The sequence below is a fragment of the Labrus mixtus genome, chromosome 12 (assembly GCF_963584025.1).
Source record: "Labrus mixtus chromosome 12, fLabMix1.1, whole genome shotgun sequence".
NCBI classification, from domain to species: Eukaryota; Metazoa; Chordata; class Actinopteri; order Labriformes; family Labridae; genus Labrus; species Labrus mixtus.
In genome coordinates, this window is record NC_083623.1 from 7,613,387 (window position 1) to 7,627,707 (window position 14,321).

Here is a 14,321-nt window from a genome sequence, read left to right on the forward strand (position 1 = left end):
ATTTGCTATTTGTCCTGAGAGCAGCCCCCACTCTATAAAACAGTCAAACAATCTTATTAAAAAAAAGAAATATACATAATACTTGTGTTATAGTACATGGAACAAATTATTTTAGGCCTTTCCCCTTGAAAATGTACTTAAGCATACAATTATTTATACAATATCATAATTTATGCAACTATTTATCAAGACATTTGCAAATAAATGATCTGTTGTGTTTTATATAAATTAGCCAACCTATTATGTTGGCTCAGCAAATTATTACAGTTTTCATATTTTCTATTTCTGTTTTCTTATGTGATTCAGAAGACAGAAAAATAGGAGAACACTAAATAAAAGTAAAAAGAAAAATATGTCGGTACAATGTCCGTATTTTTACTTGTAAGAGAGAGGAACCAGCTGATTGGTTCACATGTGTAGGCTGTTGTAACTAGAGCTGGGTGTGTGTGTTTGTGTGTGTGTGTGAGTTTCTGTTTCTTCAGTGTGTTCTCATAATCCACGTGTCTCAGCCATGGCCTTGTTTAGCTCCTTTGACACACAAATATGACCTCAACTACAGCTCCCATAATGCCTATGAAAAGAAAAGACCCTGTTACGTCGCAAAAAGCGAAAAGACTCCCGGATATTGTAGTTTACGCTTTGACATCTCTTGCTTTTTTTTAAATACATTTCCGGTATTTTAATTGCGTTTCTACTACTCTCCACTTGTTAACGACACGTTTTGTTAATGATAACACACAAAGAAACAATTCAACACGCGGAGAAAACACTCAAATACACGATTTCTTCCGCTGCTACGCGAGGAGACAATCGCGCTGGATAACTACATTTCCCATATCCCCCTTGGATATTGCGCATGCGCGCTGTGCCGCGGTAGCCCTGTGTGTGTGCGCTGTAGTCACGTGGAGACGGTCGGTTCTGTCCAAACAGAACGTGAAGCTGTCTGTCTGTCGGAGCGCCGCTCGGTGCTAAACTGATTCATGTGGTTTTTTTAGCCTGCCGTCCCTTTAAACTAGACTATTTTATCGAAGAATGAGTGATAACGATGATATCGAAGTCGATAGTGACGTGAGTATGACCACTTTTAGCTTTTTATGGATGTTATTTGGCTGGCTGGCTGAAGTAGCAGCTGAGCTAGCGTTAGCTGGAAATAAACTGGGCTAGTTTTGCTTTTTTCTGTCTGATAAGTATCCCCCCCTTTAGTCGGGATTATTTTAAATTAACAAGAAACGCCAGCCTTGTTTTTCTTCAGAGCTAAAACTGCTAAATTACACACAACTTTTTTTTGTTTTGTGACTTAAGCGAAATAGTAAGAGTGGCTGAACAATTATGGCTACAATTGTACTTTTTGTTCTGTTTCTTTGCAGGAAGACTCACCGAGATATCACAATGTGGTGCGTAATGCTGGGGAATTTGTCCAATTATTTAAAAAAAAAAAAGAAATGTTTCACTGCTGCTGTACAGTTAATGTATTCACCACATACTGCTTCATTGGTATTTTATGGTGTTAAATTGGTTGGTGAGGTTATACTGTGGAGGTTGCTGTTACTTGATTTATAGATTTAAATACATGCACGGTAATATTTAGGCTTTTTTTTTTTTTTTTTTCCTGCTGCGATTGTCTTCAGCATCCGTGTTAGTAGTGCATTGCAGGGTATCCCCCATCCTGTGCGTACGCGGCCATAGGGAGACGGTGACACGACATCTATATATAGACCAAAGCTTTATCCCCTCTGCAAAAGCCTTTTTTCTTGCATGGGAATTATTTTTTCTGGTTAATACAAAGCTGTCTGTTTCGTCGTCGTCCCCCCCCCCCCCCCTCTCGTTTCACCCCCCCCACACACACACACCACGGGGATCCCGCTCGTGATCAGGCTTTTTTTTTTTTTTTGGTGTGAGCAAATTACACATCTAGGTCACCTCAGCAAAAAAAAGGGAGACCGTTTACATTTGCACTGCATTCATGATGATGCAAAGGGGGAAATGAGGTGGCTTATAGAGGCTGTTGCATGTTGTGTGGAGGAGGAGGAGTGGTAGCCGCGCCTGCATCTCGGACAAGCCTTCGTGTCAGGAAGGGGTGCTGCGGGATGTTTTCCTGTGTTGCAGCCGGTGATTAGAGCCATCTTCCCTCTCTCTCTACAGGCCACTAAAGGGCTGGCAGCCTAAATGAATGACGTATAGCAAAGCTGCATCGCATACCGGCGAGAAAAACACCCAGCACACGACGTGCTTGATGCACAGGCTGCACAGGCTGCACGACAGGTCGTCTTACCTCCAGTCAGATAAACAGGATCTAAATGCAGTTAATCGACAGCAGCGTTATATTTTACGTTATGCATTAGTTATAATTTCATTCAAAAGAGTTTTTTTGGCTCATAACACGTTTTCTGTCTTTTGCTGTAGCACAGACGTGAGCTCACATGAGCAGCTCAAACCTGATTTCAGCTCATATAATTGTATTATAGAAGCTGTAAGACCTAATATGTCTTCATAGCTGTTTCTCCCCTTCAGAGTCGGACTGTCTTTTACAATGTAGACTTTACGTCAGCACATGCACAAATAGGGCTTAAGGGTTTGTAAATCTTATTTGCATCTGCAGCAGGCTTTTTTTCTTTGCTGCTGGCTGTAGAGAGTGTCATTTCTGTCAGGCAAAATGATTGATAGAAATTGTTTAAAATGGCATGTTTTCAAGCTAGATTTCATGTAAAATGTTGCATCATTCAGCCGTGCATAGAAGCACAGAAATTAAATCTTTAATCTTTAATGTTGGGAACGTTGTGGCAGATATTGAATAGTTTTCCTGACCTAGATAGTGGGTCTGCCGTCTGAAGATATCTTTTAATTAACCGATTACCGAAGACTTGATGATGCATTGTGAAGCAGATTGGACTGACCGTAAAGCTAAATCAGTCAGTGCGATAAGAGACACTTCTTTAAACAACAATGGACATATTTACTTAAGCAATTTCACAAATAACATTTTCAAGCCGTCTTTATCTTCCGCGTCTGATCTACGCTGTAGCCACACCATAGTGGCCTACGCTGTCATAAGCACTGCATACTTACTAATGCATTGGTGTGTCTGCGTGGCGCCTACAAACACTATTTGGCATACCGATTTATATTGGTAGTTTTCCTTCATCCACGTTCTCTGCTTGTTTGTTGTGTACAGGAAACCATGGCAACTGAAACTGTGCATTTAATGTTGGAGTTGGAGGTGATGCATATGGAGCAGGAGTTGATTATGTTGGCTTATAGCGTCCGTCTTTCAGCAGAATTTTAAAGACAGCGCCGATATTGAAAATATTGTAAATGCAGGAAATAAGATGCTACACAGCAGTTCAATCATAGGGCGTGCGGCTGCCTCAATTCGATGTGTAGTAACATTGCAGGGAACGTGCGTGGGCTTCCCCCCTTAGGTACAGGGCTACAGAAACCTATGACCAATGCTACAGTGTAGGTTTGAAACCAGAAGTATAAATCAGGCTTGAAAAATGCTAAAATGTTAGGCGAAGCAATGGTTGGAAAATTCCATATTTTTGGAGTTTTTTGATAGGTGGACAGAGAAACGTCTTTCACTGACTCCGCTGGTGTTTCTAGACAAATGTAAATGAAACAGATGTTCCTGCTGTTGTACTTAAATTCTGCCTGAAAGCAAGGAATGACATGCTGTCTATCCTGTGCTCTCTTTTGGCCTAATTCCCCCGCTGCAGCCTCTGGTTTACACTTGTTTCCACTGTTATTAGTGCGAGAAGGTTTTCCCAGCAGCCTGTCAGGAGTGTAGGCTTTCATGCAGAGAACGTGAGAAGGACATCGGTAGCTGGGAAGCAGCAGCAGCAGCAGCTACTAGCTCCACCAGTTGGCACCTGTAGCAGTTATGTGTCATGATCAGGTATGAATAGAATTGAGTGAGCCTCTCAGCTGGTGCGTCCTTTTGAGCAGTAGGCGAAAGGTATCTGTTTAATGATGGACTTATAACGTAACTGGACACTTGTTTATCATGGTGCCTGATGTGCAACTCACTTAGCATATAGCATGTAGCGTTAAAGGCTATTTCACAGTAAACATTCATTTTAAATTTCTTGTGTAGTATCGGATTTATCAGGTGTTATCACGCTGAATCCAAGCAGTCACTCCAGAAATAAAGCAGGTGCTCTGATAACCAAAGACTTCACTGAGTTGTTTTGTCTAATTCGCACAGAAAGTTTTCCTTCCTTCATGCCGAGTCTACATGACTTGATTTCAGAGGTCGAGACTTTGGCGATTTTAGGCATTGTTTTCTCCATCTAACTAGCGAGCCACCTACTTGCAGCGTTAATCTCGTTTTAAAAAGGTAAAAGTCAACGTAAGAGTCTCTTCAGATTGAAGACACTGAGCAAAGTATGCAGGAACAAGCGGCAAAGCCTCTATTAACCGGTTTTTAAAGCGTTCAAATCGAGCTAAAAGAACAGATTGTGTTGCATTTTTACCAACCCGATGCTCTCCTATCTCTTATGTTAAAATCAGTTACAGATTGGTTAATATTTACACCCCTAATGATGCCTCTATGACCTTTAAAAACAAGCGAGTACATTAAAGAGAGGGTTCAAACGTCGTGATCCATTTAGTCATTGGGGAGTGTCCTAACAAGAGCCACGCCTGTTGAATACTATAAGTGGTATTAAGTGAATCAACACCTCGCCCTGAATTTGGTTTATTTTATTAGAGTATAAAGATGTGGCCTCTGTAATGATATCTTTGATAAACTGTGAAAGAGAGCAAGAACAGGTGAATTCAACAGAAGCAAAAATGGCACCTTTCCAACACTTTAACCCAGGTGGTTTAATTTAATTCCAGATAGTTGGGTTATTTAATAAAGCTTAATAAAGGAGCGATACGTAGACTTAGCCTGTTACTGAGTGTCAGGGCTCTTCATGTCCATCCCTGTCTTGTAATATTATACTGAGCAGCTCCAGAGAGTAGAGCTTGAACACATTCTTGGATTTTAATTAACTCTCAGAGATTGAGTGATATTAGGTGCCTATTATAAGACGTGTGTGACTTTAAGAGCAAAAGAAAAGAGCCTCTGAGATGTTTCATAGTATTTGAAGGTCGTCAAATAAGCTCAACACAACCTGAAAATGTAGACGTAATGCAAAAAATAAAAAAATGTCTGGAAAAACCTTCATAGGATACTGTTGTCCAAACAAACTTTAAACACCAGGAAATCAGCCACGTGGAATCGGCTGCCAGACTTGTAATTGCACATGCCATAGATAGCAGTCATGTGTTTTTTTTTTTTTTTTTATTATGCCAAGGTTAGTGTAGGGAGTGGAGTCAGGCCCTTTGGTGCCTTTCATATGATACGAGGAGGCTCATGGCCCTGGTGGTATTGTCTCTCCCCGATGGTTTGTTGTGCAACAGGCCACTGAAGCAGCAGCAGCAGCTGTTGCCATGTCAGCCAGACTAATCACAAGGCGGGCTTTGTGAGTAATATGATGTGAATTTTGTTAAAGTGTTTTTTTTTTATCACGCGTTAGTTTCACAGTGAGGCTCTTCACATTGCTGGACTCGTAGTTTTCTGGCCTTAAATAATCACTTTTAGCTTAAATTTCAGGATGTAATGATGATTGTAACTGAGTCGCACTTCACTTCAAACGTATGACGCACTACACGCTTGTCCGGACCTGCATGACGTCTCACTTGTGGCCACTTTGGGTTTTTGTTGTGATCCTCGGACAAAATGAGTCAGATGACACCTGGTCGCACGGGTCCCACCTTGTTCCCATCCCCCCCCCTGAGGGAGGCAACGCCACGGCCACATCATTGTGCAGTTTGATTACTAATATTTAAATCAGGCCTGGTTTTATTTAGGGGAGTGATGATGATCAGTCGAGCTGTGCGGGCCTTTTGATTGGGTCTCCGACTTAATGTCTCAGTCTGGTGACAGCGTGGATTAAACCACAATCAGATGCGATTGGAGACTGTGATTGTGTGGCCTAAAAAAACAGGTTGAACTGCAGACGGCAAACTGATCTCGTGTCTGCCTCTGGTCATGTGATCACAGCAGCCATCTTGTGCCTTTGCAATGTAATTAGAATGCAAATGTGGGGTTGAAATTCGAAGCCTTTCAGATGCTGTTTTACGAGCTGTCATATTAATTTGGGAGGCATGAAGTAAGGTTGTGGTTGTTAAATCAACAGACTAGTTGATTGACTTGGCAAAAGACGTGAACAGTGTGAAAAAACACCTTTAAGTTTGAGTTCAGTGTATGATTTAAGCTGTGTCACATAGAGAGGCAAGAGAACACTGGAGGAAGCAAATGTTTGAGGGATGCACTGAATGAGAAAACCTGATACAGATATCAATTATAAAAATAACAATTTAGCCCACGGCCGATTATGATACTGATGGTTTTTTTTTTTTAATCAGCTGTTTTGCTTATTTTTGTTTTTGTTAAGTCCTCTGTCTGGGCCAATGAAGACAACTTATTCAACATTAATGAGCATTGTTAGCTTCACCACACTAACCTTATGTCAGTAGAAATTCCTCATACAAGTTAAGCTAAACCATCTTTAATTTAACCTCCTTTACAACAAAACAATTAAGTGAGTGCACGCGTTGCTACTAAAGCTGCAAGATACAAAGAAAGTGTTTCTTTTGCTTCTTAAATCGATGAATTCCAAATTATTTTTTAATAGGCCGACGAGTTGTTGTGATTCAAGACTCTGAAGCCTCGATGTGATACTACTTAAATTCAAACTACAGCGATACTTGTTTCAATACCACAACAGCAACAAAAGTCCGACGCACCCAGTAGTGAATAATTTCACCATTTCAATTCCCAAAACATGCACGTAAACTCCTGCACACTGACTGAATCGCACTAATATTACTGAAACGTTGCCAATTTGTTTGTGCAACAGTGAACAGTGTGCACGAGTTTGCATGGAATTTTTGACGGACTCATTCCTCTCCCACACATTATGAATTTAATGTTTTTTTTTACAATCAATCATTAAAAATCAATCATAATGTATCTCTTTAAAACACTTGGTATCTAAAAGCGTCCAGATATGAACATTTGATTAAGGATTATATATATTTAACAAGGTTAAACCACAGAAATCCCGGGCCTCCTGCATATAAAATGTTTCACCTTAAAGAAGAAACCTCATGAATTTACATTTCATGAGCTCTCTGTTGGCCGCAGAGCTGTTTAACTCTGCTGGTTTAATCCTCGACCAGGATCTGCCGTCCCCCGTCCGCCCACCTCCTAACTCCATCTGAATGATCTGACTTTCTTGACTTTGACCCAGTCATGAATTTGAACGGCCACTCCTGTGAGCCCCCACAGAGAAGGAGGGACAAAAATGCAGGGAGGATGTGGTGAGGGAGAGGAGGAGGGGGAGGGCCGGTGTGGAGGACGACGACGACGATGTGGGGTCAAATCGTAGGAGGGGGAGGGAAGCTCAGGAGGGGCTGAAAGGCAAAAGGACAAAGAAGGCAGAAACTTTAAGACATGAAAATACAAATTCATACAGAGAGTGTCGTCCTTATTACCACGAGGCTTTGTGAGGTCATTAAAGGTCGGCTTTAGGTCTGACAGTTAATCGGTCTGGCGGCAGAAAATTAATCAGCTGCATTTAAAATATTGATTATCTGTTGTTATGTCTGCCAGGGAGATTATTTTCTGGTTCTGTTATTCCAGGAATCTGGCAGGTTTTTTTTTTTTTTTTTTTTTTTTTACAAATCTGGTGCACAACAGGCAACAGTTGGAGCTGTGATTAGTGTTTTTGGCATTGCTGTGATTCTGGTGAATGAACTAGGTACTTACTGAAGGATAGCACATATGGGGAATTTGTTTGTTGTTGTATTTATTAATCAACGTTATTTAATTTTTTTACATAAAATATTGAGCTTATCTCGAGGGGGAAGATGATGGCATGGTTAAACAATTTAATCCACGGTTGTCTATAATTAAATGTTTTTGTGCCGGTTCTAAATCTGAAGGTAGAAATGTTCCCTTGATAATTCATCGTGTTGTGGACGCATACTGAGTGCTTATTATAATACTCTATATATAGAATTCTTTTTAATAATTGTCACTTCGTCTTTGTGATTTTACAATCTGACTGCTGATTAAATGCAGTTTTTGTAGCCTTCTTTTGTATTTCTAAAGTTGAATCCACAAACACAACACAATATAATATATTAAAGTAGTGCCTGATGGTTAGTTTCCATGGTTGAGTTTAGTGACAGATCTCACAGTTCTACAACATGAGGCCGTTATGTGCTTCTCACAAACCTTTTCTTCTATGACGATGGCTTCAAAATGCCATTTTTTCCCTCTTATTAGTATTTTTAATGTGATGGCGATTAAGTTATTCTACTCTGCCGAAAAATATGAGCTAGAAATAACGATAAATGTAAACCGTCAGGATTTACATTTCTCTCTCTCTCAAGTGGACGTTTGTGTTTGTTCCCCTTGTTGACGACTGAACAAAATAATTGCAAGAAGGTATTAAGTAAAAAGTTTATTTTTTCATGAAGCAGGAATGAGCCGCGACGTCTGTGTGAAACAACAATCAGCAGTTTCATGTTAGTAACGTGTCAGCCTGCGGCAGTCTGCTGCTGTGAACTTAAACAAACTCTGAAAGTGTTTCCGTTTGAGTAGGCGACACGTGTGAAATGATGTTCGCACAGTCGTGTTTTTTTGTGTTTATAGTTTTTTTTCTTCCTTGTCATTGTAGTCATCGCCGAAACCCCCGAAATTTCCCCACATCACTGATCTGAAAGACGACAGTGTTTCCTCGTACTTTCGCCTCTCCTCCTCACTGCTCGCCATGTTAAAGTTATGTGTGGAATCTTGACACTAGTGTTGTCAGCTTCTCCCAACCTTAGCGCGTAGGGATTGGATATTAACGCAGGGGGGGGGGGGGGGGGGGGGGTTTCCTCACAACAGCACACGGACTCACAGGCGCACACGATCGGAGCTGATTCAAAGAGAAATAATGCACGGAAGCTAGTTGTACGCAAAACTATAAAAAAAAAACGCAATTAACAAGCGCGTATTGAACCGCGGATGCCGTAGCCAATGATTTAACATTATATTGAGAATTGTTGCATCTTCAGTAGAAACACGTATTCCTTTGTTAATATAAGATAATCTGAGTTGTTACTGCAGTGACAGTGGTGGTTTGTTGTTGTGAAGGCAGATTGGCTGCAGCAGCAGAGCGGTGTGTGTGTAGGTTGATCGGGGATGTTTGGATGTTGTCCTTTCTACCCACGCTGCTCTGCTGCCCGGCTCAAGGCCCTGTGACTCTTCTCATTGCAGGCAGACAAACGGGCACACCACAATGCGCTGGAGCGCAAACGTAGGGACCACATCAAAGACAGCTTTCACAGCCTCCGGGACTCGGTACCGGCCCTGCAGGGAGAAAAGGTTGGTAATGCTCAGCCTGCAGGTCCCCCAGGCACACAAAAGACTCATGTAAGAAAATTTTGTATTTTGCATTGTGTTTGATAAAGGTGAAGTATGACATTTCTATTGTAATTTGTGACTTTTCCTGCAGATTTTAGATAGTTGGAAGGATTTCTTGAGGAGGCAAACCGTTGTAGAGTTTGGGGAGGGGAGAGCAGATGTGAGAAGATTGGTAGCAGCAAACTGTGATGCAGTCTGAATACTTGGCCCAGTGACAGGAAGTTATTATGAGGAAATTTAGTTGCTCTCTTCCTGTTTTGACATCCATGACACTGAGAGCGTTTTGGAGCTGGTTCAGTAACCGGGCAAACAGCGTTTGGTTTTCCCCCTAACAGACCATTTCTGACTCTGAAGGGCGGGGGCCGGTGACATGAAGTGAGGGACGTTTAGCTGATCATTTGTGAGAAGTGTTTGGTTACAGCTGCCTAAGAGCTCGACCCCCCCCCGCCTCTCTCTCAGGACCATAGTTCTGTTAGAGCTCTGTTTTACAGCCTAAGTGCAGCGTTTTCTTTCCTGTGATGGACAGTGGGTAGAAAATGAGGGAAATGTTAGGGCTGGGTACGGAAACTGGAAATAGAGACAGAGACTGTAGGAGGTCTGTAGCATCTTATTTACAGGTACCCTTAGCTGGCAACTTGTATGAAGTTCAACTTCTAATCCTTTTTCCTTTTCTTTAACCGCACAGTTCTTAATTTAAATCAACATTATGTAAAGTTAAAGCATTCCTTTTTCAGGCAACGTCCCTGTGCACGGCTTGGATTTAGGTTAACTGATATTTTAGATATTTGCTTTTAAGGGTGAAGTAACGTGACAAATTAGTGAACCAGTGACACTAAGGACAAACAGTTCAGAGAAAGTACAAACCTTCAAAAAGGTTTGCAACAAATGAGCTGTTTAGCAGTCACCGAGCTCTGCAGCAGCTCTGTTGTTTGCAGCAATCTAGACGAGCGCTGTGACAGTCGTGTGCTGGGGTTGTGACCCGGCCTGTGTATGTCAGACTGAAGTGCAAGAGGATTGTGAGAGGTTAAGAGGGAGGCAAGCTGTGCACATACACACAGCGCTCTCCTAGATTTCTCTCTAGCTTTAGTGCAGTTGTTTCAGTCGGCAGTGTGTCGGCGTCTGGGCCACTCTCTGTTGCATCACACCAGAGCGCTTTTTTTCTCTCTCTCTCTCTCTCTCTCTCTCTCTCTCTCTCTCTCTCTCTCTCTCTCTCTCTCTGTATAAAATTATATGATTACTGTTTACTGGCTTCATTGCGTCGATTTCTGCATGTGTCACTAACAGCAGTCTACCAAACAGGCGTCGCGGGCTCAAATCTTAGACAAAGCCACAGAGTACATCCAGTACATGAGGCGAAAAAACCACACACACCAGCAGGACATCGACGACCTGAAGAGACAGAACGCTCTGCTGGAGCAGCAAGGTAAATATAATGCTCGACTGTCACCATGCAGTGTGGGCTTTCTCTACATCAGCCCAGAAACAAGTCGTGGTGTTTCTCGGAAATGGTTTGAGTTTGATGGGAACATTTTTGTGCTTAATAAAGAGATGTTAATATAAATAAAAGCAAACCATTAAATACCTTTAAAATGAACTGATTTCTCTTCTGGAGGATCATCTGGCTTTTAGGGCAGACATACACTTTCTTTTAACTGCTCACCTGCGTCTGTTTGAACCATCGGCTTTGCAGGTCCTAAAAAAACTAACACAACGCGGTCGCAAGATGCAGTATGCACATGCACGGTAGGGGCATTGTCAGTGCCGACGACGTGTTCTGTCCTTACGTGCCACCTAAGCGTGAACATAGTTGTAATAACCTCCTCGACTGTGGCCACGTCTGTTGTTTGCGTTATACACATCCGCTTGTTGTTACGGCCCCCCGCTCTCTGGTGTGCCCTCTACAAGTTTCTTCCAGTAACACACGTAGTGCATCGCTGAGTACACTCGTGGTCATGTACTTAAATGCAAGATTTAAAATCCCAATCCTAAAAACCCCAGCGTCAATAGAAAAGAAAACCTCAGTGGCAGCCGTAGCCATATAGGATATGTTGTTAAATGCAAAGAGACGAGCTTCATTTTAATCAGGTTTAAATACATGAAAAGACATTGAGTGGCTACTGGACCCGATCGGCGGGGAATTGAGGTTTGAAAAGTTGAGATACTTTGGAGTGGACTTGCTTTAGGTACTCATGAATAGTCGATGAATTATCATCCAGGGATGAGGAAAAGCCACCTAAAAACACAATTTCAGTTTTGGTATTACCTCTATTTACAATATTTTCAGACATTTCCCTCTGGCAATATTTTTTCTTAACTAAAACACTATTTATTAATTTAAGCTTATACTTTTAACATGTATGTTCAGTTGCCCCAGTGGAGAGCAATGCACACTTAAGCTGCTCGTCGTCGTTTTTTTATGTGAGGATTTGTAAAGTGGATTTGAGGAAGACAGTTCCCCTTGAGGTGTCTTCCCACTCGTCTGAACAGGATTAAAGAAAAGATTGTGCCGAAACTCAAACAAAGCTTTAAGTGTTAACGTTTCCTCTCGTGTCTTTTGTTGTTGTTGTGGGTGCAGTCCGTGCTCTGGAGAAGGTGAAGGGCTCCACTCAGCTCCAGGCCAACTACTCGTCGTCCGACAGCAGCCTTTACACCAATCCCAAAGGCAGCGCGGTGTCAGCGTTCGACGGAGGCTCAGACTCCAGCTCTGAGTCGGAGGTCGAGGAGCCGCCCAACAGGAAGAAGCTCCGCGTGGAGGCCAGCTAGACAGCCGAGTGGTTCTAACCCCCGGCCAAGATCAAGGAGGCGAGGCACGAGGGAGTGCGAGAGGAAATAAAGGCCTTCAAAGCTCTCGAGGCTAATCAAACCCCTCCCCTTCTTCACGCCAAAAACCACCACCCTCCTCCTGGTTTTCTCTCCTCCATCTCTGGGTGGGCTCGCACTGGAGACTCTTGACCCCTCCCCTCCCCCCCCCCCCCCCAAAAAAAAACCTCCTTTCACCGCCGCCACAATCTTTTCTCTTCCCGTCCGATCTCCAAAAACATGCGGGAGGACGTCAGCAGAGTGGAAGATGACTGCTTCAATTCATATAGAGAGCTTCAGGTTTTTTCCCCCCTCCCATCCCACCCCCTTTTCTCTCTTTTCTTTGGTTCTCCGCCATCAGTACCCCCGCCACCCTGCAACATCTACAATCCAAAACCAGAAAAAGAGGCAGCTTGGCTACTTAAGGACTTGATGCTTTTTTTTGTACCCTCATTAAGCCCCTCCTCCTCCTCCTGCCTGGGTTGTTTGTTGTTTTTTTTTTTCGGGGGAGGAAGGGCGTGGCAGGCGTACTCCTCCAAGCACTGCTTATATTATATATTTTCTGTTTATTTTTGTTATTCTTGATTTAAAAAAAACAAAAAAAAACCTGTTTAGAATTTACACACACACACCTAGATAAATGGTCCTGGAGAAGTTTACCTTTTTAAAACTGAAAAGAATAAAAATTTGTAGCTTACTTTTTTTCCACTAAAGAATGTGAAGACGCTTTGAAACAAATGTTAAAGTGATACCCACCTCAGGCCCACTGGATCGCAGACGTTTTCTCTGCCTGACACGTTTGTTAAACACAAGATGAATTAAAAAAAACAAAAACATGACTCCTTTGTTAAAATTGATGTTTTGAAGGAGAATATTCCTTAAACTTGTATCGTATTTCGTCCTTTAGCTTGAAGTAGTGAATGACTTTAGGTGGCTGAATACGTTAGGCATCTCATTTTATATATTATATTGAAAAGAAAAAAAAGACGCTTTGATTGGATGTTTTCAAGTTCTAAAAGTATGTTATGCATTTTGTAGTAATCTCACAAGTCATGGGAAAATGCCAATTTGTCACATGTAGATTTCCTTAAGGGTTTGAAATAGATATTGAATGTCAAAGGTAGCTCCCGTCTTCTGCAGTACAAGGAAGCGAAAACGAGTCCCTGTCGATGTGTTGTGCTTTACACGGTAAAAAAATCAATGTTGCTGAATCCCCCCCCCCCCCCCCCCAAGGAAAAAAAGGAAGCATTTTGCGTCTAGGAAACGTGTGTGTATGTATATTGTTTCCATTTTATTTCCATTTAGGAGGATATGATTAGTGTAATAGGTCTTTGTTTGTCCGACTCCATTCCATGGAAATTACAAGTATGTTGTACATACTGCCAACAATTGTCTTGCAAGTTGAGGCCTACCTTTACTATGAGACTATAAAATAAACTATTTTATCCTTTAACCTGCTTCATGTTGTGATTAAAGAGTTAACATGTTTACCATTTCCTGCAGTGGATTTAACGATGGGTTTCTGGTGGTTTTTTTACATGTTCAGCTTCTCTCTCTTTTCTAACACGACTGCTGTGGAGGAGTTTTCAGGACTTGATGTTCACTGCTGCAGCTCGCAAACACCGCTTCAGGTTTTTCTGGTTTCCAGTTGATGCAGGCAGGTGTCTGGACAAAAGACTCTGGGGCATCATGTACTTTTATGTCTGATGATGATGCAATTGTCCCCTCAAACTGGTGGTGTTTTTAACAGAGAGTGAGGAACAAACTGGGCCAGCTGTTTGTCATCTGTGTCGAACAAGTCAGGACTCTTACACTTGATTCTGTCTGTTCTTATTCAGAGATGGATTCTTTACTTTTTCCTTAATTTTCTGCTTTCACACAGAGACAGTCTGGATTTTTTTTTTAAATCTTCCCCCAGCAGCAGCAACAGCATCCCATGCTGACCCCAAAAAATGTTTTAATTATTTGGATGTTTCATGTTTTATTTAGTGTGTTGGCGGATTAGTTTCTGCACATTTGATTTAAATAGAGCAGTTCCTCTGGAGACAAAGCGAGAGCT

The 14,321-nt window shown here is 41.9% G+C and overlaps 1 protein-coding gene across 13 annotated transcripts; it reads left to right on the forward strand.

Annotated features, from left to right (window-relative positions):
* Positions 1 to 894: 894 nt before the first annotated feature.
* On the forward strand, positions 895 to 13,715 carry max (myc associated factor X). 13 transcript variants are annotated; one of them, XM_061051750.1, is made up of 5 exons: positions 897 to 1,068; positions 1,368 to 1,394; positions 9,317 to 9,424; positions 10,748 to 10,885; positions 12,029 to 13,482. In XM_061051750.1, exons 1-5 carry the CDS (start codon positions 1,033 to 1,035, stop codon positions 12,224 to 12,226), a joined length of 507 nt encoding a protein of 168 aa, XP_060907733.1. In that variant the 5' UTR covers positions 897 to 1,032; the 3' UTR covers positions 12,227 to 13,482. The 13 variants fall into 13 exon arrangements, with proteins under 13 accessions (XP_060907737.1, XP_060907739.1, XP_060907733.1 ...); XM_061051752.1 differs by having other exon boundaries at positions 898 to 1,068; positions 10,763 to 10,885; XM_061051745.1 differs by having other exon boundaries at positions 899 to 1,068; positions 9,317 to 9,472; positions 10,748 to 10,886; positions 12,039 to 13,482.
* The last annotated feature ends 606 nt before the right edge of the window (positions 13,716 to 14,321 follow it).

Bases quoted from the DNA above. Each gene is read 5' to 3' on its own strand.
- max (XM_061051759.1), top strand. From the start codon at position 1,033: ATGAGTGATAACGATGATATCGAAGTCGATAGTGAC. The intron at 1,395-9,316 runs GTGCGTAATGCT...TTCTCATTGCAG, and splicing joins CACCGAGATATCACAATGTG to GCAGACAAACGGGCACACCA. The intron at 9,473-10,747 runs GTAAGAAAATTT...TGTCACTAACAG, and splicing joins CAGGCACACAAAAGACTCAT to CAGTCTACCAAACAGGCGTC.